Genomic DNA, 19,227 nt, shown 5'->3' with positions numbered 1-19,227 from the left:
CAGAAGAACTGGAGTAGATGCGAGAGTTTGCTGTTTTACTGCATTTATGGGATAATAAGCAGAAGAACTGGAGTAGATGCGAGAGTTTGCTGTTTTACTGTATTTATGGCATAATAAGCAGAAGAACTGGAGTGGATGTGAGAGTTTGCTCTTTTACTGTATTTATGGGATAATAAGCAGAAGAACTGGAGTAGATGCGAGAGTTTGCTGTTTTACTGTATTTATGGGATAATAAGCAGAAGAACTGGAGTAGATGCGAGAATTTGCTCTTTTACTGTATTTATGGGATAATAAGCAGAAGAACTGGAGTAGATGCGGGAGTTTGCTGTTTTACTGTATTTATGGCATAATAAGCAGAAGAACTGGAGTAGATGCGGGAGTTTGCTGTTTTACTGTATTTATGGGATAATAAGCGGAAGAACTGGAGTAGATGCGAGAGTTTGCTGTTTTACTGTATTTATGGGATAATAAGCAGAAGAACTGGAGTAGATGCGGGAGTTTGCTGTTTTACTGTATTTATGGGATAATAAGCAGAAGAACTGGAGTAGATGCGAGAGTTTGCTGTTTTACTGTATTTATGGGATAATAAGCAGAAGAACTGGAGTAGATGCGAGAGTTTGCTGTTTTACTGTATTTATGGGATAATAAGCAGAAGAACTGGAGTAGATGCGAGAGTTTGCTGTTTAACTGTATTTATGGGATAATAAGCAGAAGAACTGGAGTAGATGCGAGAGTTTGCTGTTTTACTGTATTTATGGGATAATAAGCAGAAGAACTGGAGTAGATGCGAGAGTTTGCTGTTTTACTGTATTTATGGGATAATAAGCAGAAGAACTGGAGTAGATGCGAGAGTTTGCTGTTTTACTGTATTTATGGGATAATAAGCAGAAGAACTGGAGTAGATGCGGGAGTTTGCTGTTTTACTGTATTTATGGGATAATAAGCAGAAGAACTGGAGTAGATGCGAGAGTTTGCTGTTTTACTGTATTTATGGGATAATAAGCAGAAGAACTGGAGTAGATGCGAGAGTTTGCTGTTTTACTGTATTTATGGGATAATAAGCAGAAGAACTGGAGTAGATGCGAGAGTTTGCTGTTTTACTGTATTTATGGGATAATAAGCAGAAGAACTGGAGTAGATGCGAGAGTTTGCTGTTTTACTGCATTTATGGGATAATAAGCAGAAGAACTGGAGTAGATGCGAGAGTTTGCTGTTTTACTGCATTTATGGGATAATAAGCAGAAGAACTGGAGTAGATGCGAGAGTTTGCTGTTTTACTGCATTTATGGGATAATAAGCGGAAGAACTGGAGTAGATGCGAGAGTTTGCTGTTTTACTGTATTTATGGGATAATAAGCAGAAGAACTGGAGTAGATGCGAGAGTTTGCTGTTTTACTGCATTTATGGGATAATAAGCAGAAGAACTGGAGTAGATGCGAGAGTTTGCTGTTTTACTGCATTTATGGGATAATAAGCAGAAGAACTGGAGTAGATGCGAGAGTTTGCTGTTTTACTGCATTTATGGGATAATAAGCAGAAGAACTGGAGTAGATGCGAGAGTTTGCTGTTTTACTGCATTTATGGGATAATAAGCAGAAGAACTGGAGTAGATGCGGGAGTTTGCTGTTTTACTGCATTTATGGGATAATAAGCAGAAGAACTGGAGTAGATGCGAGAGTTTGCTGTTTTACTGCATTTATGGGATAATAAGCAGAAGAACTGGAGTAGATGCGAGAGTTTGCTGTTTTACTGTATTTATGGGATAATAAGCAGAAGAACTGGAGTAGATGCGAGAGTTTGCTGTTTTACTGTATTTATGGCATAATAAGCAGAAGAACTGGAGTAGATGCGAGAGTTTGCTGTTTGACTGTATTTATGGGATAATAAGCAGAAGAACTGGAGTAGATGCGAGAGTTTGCTGTTTTACTGTATTTATGGGATAATAAGCAGAAGAACTGGAGTAGATGCGAGAGTTTGCTGTTTTACTGCATTTATGGGATAATAAGCAGAAGAACTGGAGTAGATGCGAGAGTTTGCTGTTTTACTGCATTTATGGGATAATAAGCAGAAGAACTGGAGTAGATGCGAGAGTTTGCTGTTTTACTGCATTTATGGGATAATAAGCAGAAGAACTGGAGTAGATGCGAGAGTTTGCTGTTTTACTGTATTTATGGGATAATAAGCAGAAGAACTGGAGTAGATGCGGGAGTTTGCTGTTTTACTGTATTTATGGGATAATAAGCAGAAGAACTGGAGTAGATGCGAGAGTTTGCTGTTTTACTGTATTTATGGGATAATAAGCAGAAGAACTGGAGTAGATGCGAGAGTTTACTGTTTTACTGCATTTATGGGATAATAAGCAGAAGAACTGGAGTAGATGCGAGAGTTTGCTGTTTTACTGTATTTATGGGATAATAAGCGGAAGAACTGGAGTAGATGCGAGAGTTTGCTGTTTTACTGTATTTATGGGATAATAAGCAGAAGAACTGGAGTAGATGCGAGAGTTTGCTGTTTTACTGCATTTATGGGATAATAAGCAGAAGAACTGGAGTAGATGCGAGAGTTTGCTGTTTTACTGCATTTATGGGATAATAAGCAGAAGAACTGGAGTAGATGCGAGAGTTTGCTGTTTTACTGTATTTATGGGATAATAAGCAGAAGAACTGGAGTAGATGCGAGAGTTTGCTGTTTTACTGTATTTATGGGATAATAAGCAGAAGAACTGGAGTAGATGCGAGAGTTTGCTGTTTTACTGTATTTATGGGATAATAAGCAGAAGAACTGGAGTAGATGCGAGAGTTTGCTGTTTTACTGTATTTATGGGATAATAAGCAGAAGAACTGGAGTAGATGCGAGAGTTTGCTGTTTTACTGTATTTATGGGATAATAAGCAGAAGAACTGGAGTAGATACCTGGAGTAACGGATCGAACCACCACTGGTTTCTCGCTGCCCGCCACGAAGCCGAAGCCGAGAACCGGGTCGCGTCTCATTTCAACCTTTCTGGGTGCTGGAGGCACAAACTTCTCCACATCAACACGAACCTCCTCCAGAGAGCTGGACTGGGAGAGATGACTGGGAGAACCAGAGGAACAGAGAACACACACTCACTCGCATGTTAACACATGAACTCACAATCACTGCTTTAACCCTGTAAAGCCTGACTAACAGCCAGATACATCATCTAAACGTTATTAAACCTCATATTAAATATTTAAAATATATATATATATTATGTGTGTTTTATGTTTTTTGGTGCATAAAATGCATATGATATCAATATCTGTCAATAATATATGGCTCATATAGTGAGAATATGGAGGAAAAACAGCCTCAAACTGAGCAACAATATGCAGTTTGATGCAGATGCTGATTTATATGAAATTCTGATGCTTGTAATGTAAATCAGTGTGATCTTTATAACAGTATAGCTAATACTTACATAAAAGGTATATAAATATCCATATCTGTCAATAATGTCTTAGTAAGATAATATTTAAATGCTTAGTTTTATGATCAAAGCTCAGTAGTTTTAAAACATAATGCAATACAAAGATGATTGAGAGACGAACAAATAAACCTTCCTCAAAAACCTGATGATCATATTTGATACTCATGATTTTTATAATAAATGATGGATAATCAAGTAAACCTCAGTTCGGTTGAAATATTACTAACAATATCAAAGTTATTCTTGCGTTTACTTGATGAAAATCAGAGCAGATTTAGAGACCCGTGAAGCTCGAGCTGAAGGAGGACGTCTGTACAGTTAAAGAGCTTTTACTGATAAAACACTGTAAACTATCAGTCACACACAGAAGACTGGAGAGATCGCGTGCGAACAAAGTTTTGATCATTTAGAGGCATTTTGCGTATTAAATATGATCCGGTGGGATTTATAAGGTTAATGCATGTTCATGGCGTTATTCATCCAGTGCGCGTTATTATAAAGAAAAAAAGGTTTGATGTCATGATGGTGTTTTTCAAACAAGTTTAATCGTTTTCAGGCTCTACTAGAACAGGTTTTCCTGCTTGAATGTTGATTATTCTCCTCATATTCTCCATTGTTGCGGCTCCTCTCTTCCCAGTCTGTCAGTAACGCTCTGTTCACTTCCTGTCTCTATGAAGCCCCTCCTCCTGAAAGCACACTGTGCTCTGATTGGTCGGCTGGAGCAGTGTGTTGTGATTGGTCGAGCGCTTCGAGTGTGTTTGGGAAATGTCCCGCCCCTTTCCATAACCGCCAGTTTAACACACCACTGACTAACTCAACCAGGCCCCGCCCCTTTATTCTGCACATTAATTATTATAATGAGGAATATTGTGACGTGTTCGTTCCGGAAGAAACTCAAGATACAATGGAGGCGTTTCAGGAGTTCAGAAACACTGACACTGATATAGAGGAGAACTGGAACAGCAACATCACACACTGAACACAGATGAACATGGAGAAAGCAGAATATGTGCTGTTTAATGAGTAGAATACAGGAGAGCTGGCGTGTGCAGTTTCCCCTCCGGTGTCCAGATTACACAACTCTGATCTTTCATGACAGAGCATCTGAGACGGGATTCAGACACAACATTATTAACGCCTGTGGAGAACAGGCCCGGGATCAGTCGTTCAGGGGAGCTCAACAATGGCTTCACTACACAAAGGTTCAAGAAGAAATTGCTGCAAATGTGACACACTGTAATAGTAGTTATTACAGTCGTATGTAGAGAATAACTGGATACAAAGGCACAGTTTTTATTTTTTTAAACTGATAGATGCAGTTAAAACCTCTCAGTCTGAACCTTCACAAGTAGGCCTGCATGATTTACCGAAATACATGTAATAATATGGCTTAATGCAACAGTCAGCATTTATTAATTTCAACATTTACTAATACTTTATTAAAACCTTTTTAACATTAGTTAATGCACTGTGAACTAACATGAGCACACAATGAACAGCTGGATTATTATAAACTAACGTTAACAAATATTAATAAATACTGTAACAAATGTATTGCTCATGGATAGTTCATGTTAGTAAATACATTAACTCATGTTAACTAATGAACATTATTGTAAAGTGTTACCAAATAATGATTAAATACTTGATTTTTTATTTTGCAGTACAATAGTATTATTGCAACATATTTGTCATTTTGTTTATTTTTATTGATAAGCACTACAAAAATCATATTTTGTAGTCATATTGAATGAATGAATCAAAAACAGTGGGAATGTGGCTGATGATAAACTCAGAAAGTAAAGAGTTTTTTAAAAACTTAATGTTATGTTTACTGAAAAAGGTTTGATATAAATACATAAATATGATCATGAACGACCAAAGCTTTTCCCAAATCGTTCAGCTCTGAAATGATGGTTCGCAATCCAAGAATAAAGTGAGTAAAAAGTAATTTTTCAGCTTTTTAGGATTATTTTTATTTTTTAAACAGATGCACTCCGCAACAAAATCATCTTAATCATTCTGGAATTAATAATTCTGTCTAAAGTTAGCTATTCAAGTGAGTATTCTTTCATATCGCAATGCAAAAACTAAATATTGCAATATCATTTTTAACTGCTCTATTCTTGAGGATTAATAACTCTCTCAGCCTCTATTATACGTCAGATGTTAATATTCATGTTGAATGACTTCATCTACGAGAAGAGTGCATGTAAACACCAGGACAAAGTCACGTCGAGTGAGTGTGAACGAAAGAATTACGGTGGAAATAATTATTTATGAAGAATAGCAATAAAGCGTGTCAGAAACTTTATGAGACGCAGACTTGTGCAAAACTACATTTCCTGCAGTAAAAACACAGAAAACATCATTTACACATCTAATGTGTGCTCTGCCTCTGAATAACACACAGCCTTCGGTCTGCATGTGAAGCCATTATCTGTGTTTTATCACTCAACGTAAGATTTTATTGTGAATTTAATATCATTATGTTTCTGCTTCACGCTCAGGTAACCAGCAAATGGCCTTTACATCACATCTCGCGTTTCACTAATGCAATCTGTGCGAGAGGCTCAGCGATTGCTCAGTCTTTATATCATCTTGCAGTGTGTGTGTGTGTGTGTGCGCGTGTGTGTGTGCGTGTGTGTGTGGATAATTAAAGCCGTGGGCTGAAGGAAGGCGAGGAAGAGCCATTATTCCCGACACATGTTCCAGCGCTCAGAGAAGAGCTACAATTAATCTTTCAAGCCCGGCGAGAGCGAGCGAGGTGAGCGAGGTGAGAGAGGTCGTGTGTGTGTGAGACTTCTGAACACACACACACACACACACACACAGGTTTAGCAGCAACAGGTTCGCGTTTCATGCATTTGAGAGGCTGCGACACACAGTTCAAGGATCGTGAGTTCAAGGCGGTTTGGGCAAAATCAAGTCGAGTCTCTTTCATCTATACAGCGCTGTAACAGTATAGAGTTTCACAGCAGCTTTACAGTGATAACAGGAGATTACAGTAACAGAGAGTGTTTAGGCTTTACAGCAGCTCTAGAATAGAGTTATTGTCCAGATAAAGTTAGTTTTGATTGATTCACTTCTGTTGTAAAGATCATTAGTGATTAACTATGGGGCCGCTGACACGACACCGCTACTGAACACAGAGACTTTTACACATATATATACGTGTTATGTGTATGCTATTTTTACTGTTTTTACTTGCTGTAAAACACAATATACACACCTGTGATGTGCATCAGCTGAATTCTGTTGCTTATACATTAAGGCAAGATAACACAGGTGAAAAGAGTGAAACATGATAATAGATGTCACAATGCTTTTGTCACGCAATATAATGCACTGCAAATCTCTCTGGAGAAATGCGTTTGTCAAATGCATGAATGTGCCATAACTCTAACCCTGAGAAACACGTGATGGAGGAAACGCCTCAGCGCTGAGCAGCTGCTATAGATGGCCAGTTCCCAGAGTGTGTGTGTGTGTGTGTGTGTGTGTGTGTGTCCTGATGACCAGCACTGTACGTGTGTGTGTGTGTGTGTGTGTGTGTGTGTGTGTGTGTGTGTGTGTGTGTGTGTGTGTGTGTGTGTGTGTGTGTGTGTCCTGATGACCAGCACTGTACGTGTGTGTGTGTGTGTGTGTGTGTGTGTGTGTGTGTCCTGATGACCAGCACTGTACGTGTGTGTGTGTGTGTGTGTGTGTGTGTGTGTGTCCTGATGACCAGCACTGTACGTGTGTGTGTGTGTGTGTGTGTGTGTGTGTGTGTGTGTGTGTGTGTGTGTGTGTGTGTGTGTGTGTGTGTGTGTGTGTGTGTGTGTGTGTGTGTGTCCTGATGACCAGCACTGTACGTGTGTGTGTGTGTGTGTGTGTGTGTGTGTACAGGGGGTTGTTCTAAACTAAAGCTAGGATGGAAACTATTGACTCAAAACTGTACAAATGCACCGTTGATGAAAAACTAAGAGAAACTTAAATGAAATAAAGTGGGATGAGACAGATTGCACAGCAAACGCTAAATCAACGTTGAATCGATGCATTTTGTGCATTTTAATAATCTCAAACGTCCTGCAACAATATAACACAACTAATGTCAAGCATGCAAAACATGTTTATTTAGTTTAGGCTTGAGTTTATAATAAATGTCATGCCACATGTGTGTATACTCCAGGATCAGCTGTGGACTGAGGGGAAATAAAACACGTTTATAATGTTTTGTTTTATTTAACTGTATTTTACATTATTTCTGAATGTAATTATAAAATACACAAATGCGCCTTATTTTCTCTCAACAACGCTCCGGTTCGGCTTATAATCAGGTGCAACTTATTTTCCAGGAAAATATGAAATATGCAAAAGACGCAGAATATTTTGATGACTGCGCTGAACATGTAAACAGTGTCGCGCACAATTCATTTTAGATCGTTACGCTTCTAATGCATTAAAAACTCGACACACTTTTTGCATAAAACGTAAGCTTCTAAAACAGTCATAACTTAAACCATATTGTATCTGATAAGCAATTTTGTTTTAAAGTTTTAAATGTTTTTTTACCATTATATTACTTCATTTACCCCATATTTTATAGATAAGAAAATGTAGAAATTCTTTGAAATGTAAAATGTTAGAAGATCTACAGCAAAAACCCAGTGTGATGAAAGAAAACATTATCAATATTTATGAGAAATTTTATTTAAATGTATCACTATATGAAATTTATATGATCATATAATATAATAATTACCATTGTGATCTACATTGACTTCAGCAAATGTACTTTAATTCCTTTAAACTTAAAACTCATGACTGCCGAAAACAGTCAACTTTTCTGAAAACTACTTAAAATAAAAAGTAAAGTACTAAAATGACCAATTATGATTAGCAAAACTCTACTGAACTTAACTCAGATCAGCAGTTTGACGGACGTGTGAATAAAGCATAAATGACCTGCGATGATGATGATTATTAATCGTGACATGGTTTATTACTAGTCACATGGACTCATCTGAAACATTCCCATCACAGGACAAAAGACACTCAAATCACAAATGCACAAAGCGACAACCGGACAAAAGAGCAAATCATCATGTGCCGAAACGCCAGAGCAAACACACAGAACTCACTCACTCACTCACTCACTGACTCACTCACTCACTGACTCACTGACTCACTCACTCACTGACTCACTGACTCACTCACTCACTGACTCACTCACTCACTCACTGACTCACTGACTCACTCACTCACTCACTCACACACTCACTGACTCACTGACTCACTCACTCACTGACTGACTCACTGACTCACTGACTCACTCACTCACTGACTCACTGACTCACTCACTCACTGACTCACTGACTCACTCACTCACTGACTCACTCACTCACTCACTGACTCACTGACTCACTCACTCACTCACTCACTCACTCACACACTCACTGACTCACTGACTCACTCACTCACTGACTCACTGACTCACTCACTCACTCACTCACTGACTCACTGACTCACTGACTCACTCACTCACTGACTCACTCACTCACTCACTCACTGACTCACTGACTCACTCACTCACTGACTCACTCACTGACTGACTCACTCACTGACTCACTCACTGACTGACTCACTCACTCACTCACTCACTGACTCACTCACTCACTGACTCACTCACTCACTGACTCACTCACTCACTGACTCACTCACTCACTCACTCACACACTCACTCACTCACTCACTGACTCACTCACTGACTGACTCACTCACTGACTCACTCACTGACTGACTCACTCACTCACTCACTCACTGACTCACTCACTCACTGACTCACTCACTCACTGACTCACTCACTCACTGACTCACTCACTCACTGACTCACTCACTCACTGACTCACTGACTGACTCACTCACTGACTCACTCACTCACTCACTCACTGACTCACTCACTGACTGACTCACTCACTCACTCACTCACTGACTCACTCACTCACTGACTCACTCACTCACTGACTCACTCACTCACTCACTGACTCACTCACTCACTGACTCACTCACTGACTGACTCACTCACTGACTCACTGACTCACTGACTCACTGACTCACTCACTGACTCACTCACTCACTGACTCACTGACTGACTCACTCACTGACTCACTCACTCACTCACTCTATGACTCACTGACTCACTGACTCACTGACTCACTGACTCCCTCCTGCTGAGAGACGCTTCTGACCTGCGTTTCCCACATCACCAGCCGGGAGCACATCTGATCTGGCGGGAGACTTTCATAATTGCTCTTTTATATGGTTATGTGAATTATTCCGGTCAAAAGCTAAATGCATCTGGTTAATGGACTCTCATCCAGACCATTACAGCATCTCCTCTTACCTGACCAATCACATTAACCAGGTGAGAAGCTCTTATCACTCTCTCAGCCGTCTATCTCATACAGAACCAGCACCTTAACTCACATGAAACCTCATTTAAAACCTTAACTCACATGAAACCTCATTTAAAGCTCCACACAGACAGCAGCGCCTGAGCATTCCAGGAGCGGACTGACGCGCACGCGAAACTTGATGCATAATTGATTTCAATGCAGTTAGTGTTAGTTAGAGCCAAGCGAGCAACTCAAGACTCGGAAATAAAGGGACCAAATGCATCTAAAAAGGAGAAAGTAGGGTATATGCAAACGATGCACAATATTTAAATAATGTCATGCAACTATTTTAGACATTCATAACTCTCAACTGATTGATTAACTATAATTACAAACTAAAGCCTAAGCAAAACATGTAAAAAGTACTACAAAAAATGCATCTATGAAATAAAAAACAAGTAGTTTGTGTTGTGAGCGCGAAACTTGATGCATAATTGATTTTGATGCAGTTATTGTCAGTTAGAGCCAAGCGAACAACTTCTGAAATAACATGACCGAAAGCATCGAAAAGGCCGTTCATGATATTTAATTTTCCACAAAGTACGGTACATGCAAACGGCACGGAATATTTTGCAGCAAAAATGTAATTAATGTCATGCAAAAACTATTTTAGACATTCATAACTCTCAACTATAATATATGTATACATAATATATAACCTAAAGCCTAAGCAAAACATGTAAAAAGTAAATATAAATGCGTCTCTGAAATAAAAACGAGTATTTTGTGTTGTGAGCGCCGGCCGTCTGTCGGTTTGGGAACACAGCCTGTGTGTCTCTGTGTGTGTGTTCATGACTGGACCTGTGTGTGAGAGCAGAAACCCAATGCACACACATTTCATTTTCATTTCAGACCGCTTCAGACGCTTAACGTTTCAAAATGTCCTAATTAAAGACTCCCGCTCTGATTTCTCTCCACGCTGTAATTATAAACGGCTCTCTGCAGGAATAGAGGAGGATTGCAGGATTTAAAGGAGCGCTGATCCCGCTGGCCGAGATCACATCTCTCTTTAGTTACAAAACTCTCCAGACCAGGTCCCGGATCACCCGCTGGATTCTGACCAGCAGAACGCTTCGTTTCCTGAGATATATCTGTGACACGAGCACGAGCAGGGCTTATTCTGTGCAATTAACAATATCAGACAATCACAAACTTACACAGCATGCAACAACCGAAACTCATAAAGCTGTAGCGCCAGCCGTACTGTGAGCGGCGAGGCTGTTCATCGGTGGAATCTGCTTCTGTTGGAGCGTCAGCTCGCATTATTGCAACTTAGTTTAAAAATAATCATGTTTAACAGCAACATTCGTGGTGAAAAACTACATTACCCATGATGCTGTGCAGAAAATTCCACCAATCAAGATCTCGTTAGCTCCGCCCACTCCCATGAAGCACTTAAATACTTAAATATTTGAATATATATGAGCATATTTTGCAAGAAACTTAAAGCATACTGTCTTTACATATCATGGATATTTTTAAATGAGCAGTTTTATATTTCTCCATGGTTTGCAATGCTTCATGGGATTGTAGTTCTTTTCCTCGCTAAAGTCGTTAACTTCACAGTATCGTCTGATTTTTGGGGCTGTGCAATGATTAATCGCATCCAAAATAAAAGTTTGTGTTTACATAATATATGTGTGTGTACTGTGTATAATTATTTTCTATATATAAACACACATATGCATGTATATATTTAAGAAATAATAATTTATATTATATATAAATAACACATTTTTCTTGAATGTATACATGCATGTGTGTATTTATATATAGAAAATAAGTACACACATGCACATATATAATGTAAATACAAATACTTTTATTTTGGATGTGATCAATCGTTGCCCAGCACTAGTTTCTTGTTCATTCTCCTGGTAAACTGGTCTGGATTATGGCTTATGACACTTTAACCAACACTGGTTTGAAATGAATGAAGAAGCAGTTCCAGAACCAGCGGCGCTGGACCAGTGAGCGGACACTAATGCACTCAGAGACTCACTTAATGCTCAATATCCCAGCATAAGGAGACTAATAAATCACACACGAGCAGAAACACTCAATCACAGGATACAAAAACCCTTTGTTTTGCGACTGCTGTGATTTAAAGTCACGTGACACAAAAGCTGTTCGTATGAATCCTCAGCTCACCCCCACACACACACACACACACACACACACTGACGGACAGCAGATTATTCACTGCTCACAGTTTTCAAGTTTCTTTATTTTAAAGATGTTGCTTATTTCAGGACTAAGAGTCAACAACCAATCACAGCGCGACTGCATGACAACATCAGACTCAAACACGCCCCTTAAAGCCTTTATATATAATGCATTATGAAGTATTTTAAATGATGCACCTTGTAATGCATTGATCTCATGAATAATTAAACGCACAGTTATAATACTTATCTATTCATTGTTACACCCTTAGAAATGATAATGCATTAAAACACACGACAAACAACCAATTTCAGATGTAACAAGGAATCTGCAAATATTATAATGCATTTTAACTATTTATGAAGAGATTTAATGCATTATAATGCACATTATGAATACCTTTATAATGCATTAGACATAAAGGCTTAAAGTAAAGTGTTTCAGGCGGATGATATATGAACAAACCTTCAGAATATAGATATGAATAAAACCATGAAGTGGAGATTTCTGACTCAAACTCGCCGCTTTTAAAGATGTGAAATAGATAAAGTGCAATAAAATAAACTCTTAAAAGTGCATCTGCGTGTTTTATGTCCACTAGTCTGACACATAAAGGTCAAATATCCCCAAATCCCCAAATCTCCAGTGCATGAAAAACATTGTTAAAGTGTTGTGCCTCGAATATCCTTTGCATCCTCTGTATAATATAAATATATATATTTTACTAAATGAAATGCTAAACAACAGTATTGCATTGGTTATCATAGTGAATAATACACCACTAGTGTTGAGTGTCGTGATAATTATCATGTGCACCTGGAATTACATACGCAATCATTAATAGACCTGTGATGATTTTTTAAAGATAAAATAGTAAACTGTATTTTAAACTAATCATAATTCTAATAACTATTTCTTTTCTCAACCAGTGTGAATCGTGCTAGTGCCCTTAACAGTGAGCAACCCTACGATGAAGCATCACACGCCGCAGTAAACAAACACAGATCTGGCATATATGCATGAGAATATTTCATAAACTGAGACTTCTTATATGCTTTGACTCCACATTAAGAAAATCTTTCATAAGGATGTGAAAGCATGAATTATTACACACCCGAGGATGAAGTTGCATCTCGGCCGGGGAAGAAGACGAGCCCGACGGGAATCTTCCTGCATCTGATCCGTTGTGTTTCGCTCTTACATAATAATCCCTGGCTGAAGACCCACAACCCTCACACACACACACACACTCACACACTCCTTCTGCTGGGTAATAACTACACATCAACACAAACCAGACGCTTTCACAGTCACCAGCACCAGCAGAACACTGAGGTCCTACAGATCATATAATAACCGGAGCACATTACCCAGCTGAGCCCGACAGCAGAGACGTCTATCTAGTGCACGATCACGGCTCCTGATCATACCTGTCAAGTTTTGGATTTGAAAATAAGGGAAATTTTCCGGCGCCCACCGCGACCAGTCCCACCACCCCAACCAAGCTCCAGTATCCCTTACATTTTAAGACAGGTGTTATAGCCTAAATGAAAACATGTGTGTGTGGTATAGCCTATATATACACTCACCGGCCACTTTATTAGGTACCCCATGCTAGTAACGGGTTGGACCCCCTTTTGCCTTCAGAACTGCCTCAATTCTTCGTGGCATAGATTCAACAAGGTGCTGGAAGCATTCCTCAGGGAGTTTGGTCCATATTGACATGATGGCATCACACAGTTGCCGCAGATTTGTCGGCTGCACATCCATGATGCGAATCTCCCGTTCCACCACATCCCAAAGATGCTCTATTGGGTTGAGATCTGGTGACTGTGGAGGCCATTTTAGTACAGTGAACTCATTGTCATGTTCAAGAAACCAATTTGAAATGATTAGAGCTTTGTGACATGGTGGAAGTAGCCATCAGAGGATGGGTACATGGTGGCCATAAAGGGATGGACATGGTCAGAAACAATGCTCAGGTAGGCCGTGGCATTTAAACGATGCCCAATTGGCACTAAGGGGCCTAAAGTGTGCCAGGAAAACATCCCCCACACCATTACACCACCACCACCAGCCTGCACAGTGGTAACAAGGCATGATGGTTCCATGTTCTCATTCTGTTTACGCCAAATTCTGACTCTAACATCTGAATGTCTCAACAGAAATCGAGACTCATCAGACCAGGCAACATTTTTCCAGTCTTCAACTGTTCAATTTTGGTGAGCTCTTGCAAATTGTAGCCTCTTTTTCCTATTTGTAGTGGAGATGAGTGGTACCCGGTGGAGTCTTCTGCTGTTGTAGCCCATCCGCCTCAAGGTTGTGCGTGTTGTGGCTTCACAAATGCTTTGCTGCATACCTCGGTTGTAACGAGTGGTTATTTCAGTCACTGTTGCCCTTCTATCAGCTCGAACCAGTCTGGCCATTCTCCTCTGACCTCTGGCATCAACAAGGCATTTCCGCCCACAGAACTGCCGCTCACTGGATGTTTTTTCTTTTTCGGACCATTCTCTGTAAACCCTAGAGATGGTTGTGCGTGAAAATCCCAGTAGATTAGCAGTTTCTGAAATACTCAGACCAGCCCTTCTGGCACCAACAATCATGCCACGTTCAAAGTCACTCAAATCAACTTTCTTCCCCATACTGATGCTCGGTTTGAACTGCAGGAGATTGTCTTGACCATGTCTACATGCCTAAATGCACTGAGTTGCCGCCATGTGATTGGCTGCTTAGAAATTAAGTGTTAACGAGCAGTTGGACAGGTGTACCTAATAAAGTGGCCGGTGAGTGTATGTGTGGTATATATATGTGGTATATATATGGTATATATGAAGAGCATTTATTTAAAGGCTTATTTGCATATTTTCTGTTCATTTAACATTGATTTTCTTTACATTTACATTTTATTTTCACTCCACACATTCTTTTCATTTCATGTTGCTTTTCTTTTACAGTTTTTCTTTTCAGATTACATAACTTTTGTTTACTCTTTTAGTGAGTTATTGGACAAATTTGTTGCAGACTTTGTATTCTTTAAGACTGTTTTGGAAGGAGTGTATTTGTGGGCTGGGCCAGAGTGGTTAATTTTACATGAGAGTAGAGCAAACAGTTCTGTTGTCTAACGTCATCCTATTCTCTGTAACTATATTTTGTACCATGCTAAACACCCTTTCTCGTGCTGACATATAATTCCTTCCCCCGTGTGAGATGCTAAAGTCGCAGTTACAAAAAGCGTGACTGTCCCCCACCCTGCTCCTCTTCAGAAAAGAAAATTCGCTGTCCCATTGATCGCGCCATCGCGGTATTTACATGTTTGTTTGTTTTTTGGCAGGAGTGCCTTCCGTCTCTGTCATAGCGTCCATCATCCATCTCTTTTTTTGTTTGTTTTTCCCGCGTTGTCACCTATTTTTTACAGTCTATGGTTGTCACTCATCATCTGACCTCACACACTAACCTCGCGACAACTGCCACCTATAGTAGCCTACATGTAGTTATCGCGAGGCTAGTGACAGAGCTCAGATTGGGAATGTTTTTTTTTTTTACTCCGTCCGGGGTATTATTATTTTTTACGCAGGTTAAAATACGGGAGATTTACGGGAAAATACTAATACGGGAGGACGGCGGGAAAGAAGGGTAAAATACGGGACTTTCCCGGCCAAAACGGGATACTTGACAGGTATGCTCCTGATATAGCCTTCTGATTCCTGGAGGAAGCTTTACAAGAAGATATTGCAGCCTTTCTACTATTCAGTGCTGAGTTTTTCTAATTGTTTGTGAAATTTACTAGCAATTTTTGAGTGAAATAAATTTTCCCCGAGTGTATTTTCATAAGCTCATGTTTCCATCAGTCAGGCATGTGATGGTTTCAAATGTTCATATCACCGTCATTGCTGAAGGTTTTATCACGGTATTGAATCAAGACAAAACTTAAGCAAACAAATGTTTCAGACATATAGGCCTTGTGTAGCCCCGCCCCTTTTCATACATATAGGCCTTATGTAGCCCCACCTCTTTTTAGACATATATGCCTTGTGTAGCCCCGCCCCTTTTCAGACATATAGGCCTTATGTAGCCCCGCCCCTTTTCAGACATATATGCCTTGTGTAGCCCCGCCCCTTTTCAGACACATAGGCCTTATGTAGCCCCGCCCCTTTTCAGACATATATGCCTTGTGTAGCCCCGCCCCTTTTCAGACATATAGGCCTTGTGTAGCCCCGCCCCTTTTCAGAGACATAGGCCTTGTGTAGCCCCGCCCCTTTTCAGACATATAGGCCTTATGTAGCCCCGCCCCTTTTCAGACATATAGGCCTTATGTAGCCCCGCCCCTTTTCAGACATATAGGCCTTATGTAGCTCCGCCCCTTTTCAGACATATAGGCCTTATGTAGCCCAGCCCCTTTACAGACATATAGGCCTTGTGTAGCCCCGCCCCTTTTCAGACATATAGGCATTGTGTAGCCCCGCCCCTTTTCAGACACATAGGCCTTATGTAGCCCCGCCCCGCCCCTTTTCAGACATATAGGCCTTATGTAGCCCCGCCCCTTTTCAGACATATAGGCCTTGTGTAGCCCCGCCCCTTTTCAGACATATATGCCTTGTGTAGCCCCGCCCCTTTTCAGACATATAGGCCTTATGTAGCCCCGCCCCGCCCCTTTTCAGACATATAGGCCTTATGTAGCCCCGCCCCTTTTCAGACATATAGGCCTGATGTAGCCCAGCCCCTTTTCAGGCATAGAGGCCTTATGTAGCCCCGCCCCTTTACAGACATATAGGCCTTATGTAGCTCCGCCCCTTTTCAGACATATAGGCCTTATGTAGCCCAGCCCCTTTACAGACATATATGCCTTGTGTAGCCCCGCCCCTTTTCAGACATATAGGCATTGTGTAGCCCCGCCCCTTTTCAGACACATAGGCCTTATGTAGCCCCGCCCCGCCCCTTTTCAGACATATAGGCCTTATGTAGCCCCGCCCCTTTTCAGACATATAGGCCTTGTGTAGCCCCGCCCCTTTTCAGACATATATGCCTTGTGTAGCCCCGCCCCTTTTCAGACATATAGGCCTTATGTAGCCCCGCCCCGCCCCTTTTCAGACATATAGGCCTTATGTAGCCCCGCCCCTTTTCAGACATATAGGCCTGATGTAGCCCAGCCCCTTTTCAGGCATAGAGGCCTTATGTAGCCCCGCCCCTTTACAGACATATAGGCCTTGTGTAGCCCCGCCCCTTTTCAGACATATAGGCATTGTATAGCCCCGCCCCTTTTCAGAGACATAGGCCTTATGTAGCCCCACCTCTTTTCAGACATATATGCCTTGTGTAGCCCCGCCCCTTTTCAGACATATAGGCCTTATGTAGCCCCACCCCTTTTCAGACATATATGCCTTGTGTAGCCCCGCCCCTTTTCAGGCATATAGGCCTTATGTAGCCCCGCCCCTTTTCAGACATATAGGCCTTATGTAGCCCCGCCCCTTTTCAGACATATAGGCCTTATGTAGCTCCGCCCCTTTTCAGACATATAGGGCTTATGTAGCCCCGCCCCTTTTCAGACATATATGCCTTGTGTAGCCCCGCCCCTTTTCAGGCATATAGGCCTTATGTAGCCCCGCCCCTTTTCAGACATATAGGCCTTATGTAGCCCCGCCCCTTTTCAGACATATATGCCTTGTGTAGCCCCGCCCCTTTTCAGACATATAGGCCTTATGTAGCCCCACCCCTTTTCAGACATATATGCCTTGTGTAGCCCCGCCCCTTTTCAGGCATATAGGCCTTATGTAGCCCCGCCCCTTTTCAGACATATAGGCCTTATGTAGCCCCGCCCCTTTTCAGACATATAGGCCTTATGTAGCTCCGCCCCTTTTCAGACATATAGGCCTTATGTAGCCCCGCCCCTTTTCAGACATATAGGCCTTATGAAGCTCCGCCCCTTTTCAGACATATAGGGCTTATGTAGCCCCGCCCCCTTTCAGCGCTACACTCGTTGTCTTTGGTCTGTATTTTCACAGCGATCTTGCGTATTTATGGATGAACGGCTTGTTTTAAAATCTTCCCGGTCGACTGACATTTGTTAAGACATCTGCGTTAAACATTACAATCCTCATGATGACTTTCGTTAACACTACAATAAGTAAATCCACTTCGCCAGGTAATTACTCCTGGACAGCGATGCCATAGAGATATACAGAGCGACCGCAATATTCTGAAGATGCGGCGCTTGTTTCTCTAAGGTCTATTATTGTGAAAATGAACGATAACAAAGAATCATGTTTTTGTCCAAATTAAAATGGGAAAAAATTATGTTCTTCCTTAGTATTGTTGTCTTGTATCTGACAATGGAGTCAGAAAAATTATCTTGTTATTACTTTGAATTAAGATTATTTTTATGACTCTGTTGGCAGATATTTGTTCTTGTTTTAAACACAAACTCACTTCATTTTGATGAAAAAAAAATTCAGTACACAACTCTTAATATCTTCAGTCACTGTTCTTCTCCAGTAAATGTGTCTTGATTTAAGAATGCTTAGATAATAGTGCTGGGAAACGAGACAGAAACACTGAGGAAGAACAGCATTATAGCAGTGTACATGTTTTTAAAAGCCGTCTGTAGGAGTAGAGTATTCACACAATACATATATGCAACAAAAAAACGAAATAATTTGCAATAATGAAGTAGTTATGGTATTTTTCATGGTATTATTGCATGTTCAGTATCGCAATACATCGTACGGTATATCAGCATATTCTTTCCATCAAAGCTCATAGAGTCAAACAGAAAAAGCCAAAGCGCATGCAGTTCTTCTTCATCCTCAGATCTGATTATCTCACATCAGAAGTGGAAATAAAACGCAGTATTAGTGTGTGTTCGTCACTTCAGAAGGCAGACGCATGTTTCATCATGCTAATGTTTCACAAGCTTCACTCAAGCTGGTGTCTCTCGCATACGCAAATCTGCTGTGTGTGTGTGTGTGTGTGTGTGTGTGTGTGTGTGTGTGTGTGTGTTCTGCGGCGAGGACAGAATCAGTATTCGGGAAGCGGCTGGAGGGAACATCTGCACTGAGAGAAACACTGAATGCACAACATCAGGAGCTTCCGCACCGGAGGAACCTGTTCATCGTTCTACCATAGAAGTAAAAACTACCCAAACACTGGGTTGTTACGTCTGACCCAGGAGCTGGGTAACACAA

General features: G+C 40.8%; 1 protein-coding gene across 2 annotated transcripts in view; it reads right to left on the bottom strand.

The window, feature by feature from the left end:
* Window positions 1-19,227, bottom strand: part of frmpd4 (FERM and PDZ domain containing 4) — a 96,362-nt gene that overhangs the window by 29,645 nt on the left and 47,490 nt on the right. For both annotated transcript variants that reach the window (XM_056237689.1, XM_056237691.1), the window contains exon 3: window positions 2,913-3,073. In XM_056237689.1, the coding sequence (XP_056093664.1) occupies window positions 2,913-3,073 (161 nt within the window). The remainder of the gene's footprint in view (window positions 1-2,912; window positions 3,074-19,227) is intronic.

This window comes from Rhinichthys klamathensis, unplaced genomic scaffold, assembly GCF_029890125.1.
Source record: "Rhinichthys klamathensis goyatoka isolate OS25496 unplaced genomic scaffold, OSU_Roscu_1.1 h1tg000496l_1, whole genome shotgun sequence".
Lineage (NCBI taxonomy): Eukaryota > Metazoa > Chordata > Actinopteri > Cypriniformes > Leuciscidae > Rhinichthys > Rhinichthys klamathensis.
The sequence above is the reverse complement of the archived record's forward strand: the minus strand, read 5'-3'. Positions and strand labels throughout refer to the sequence as shown.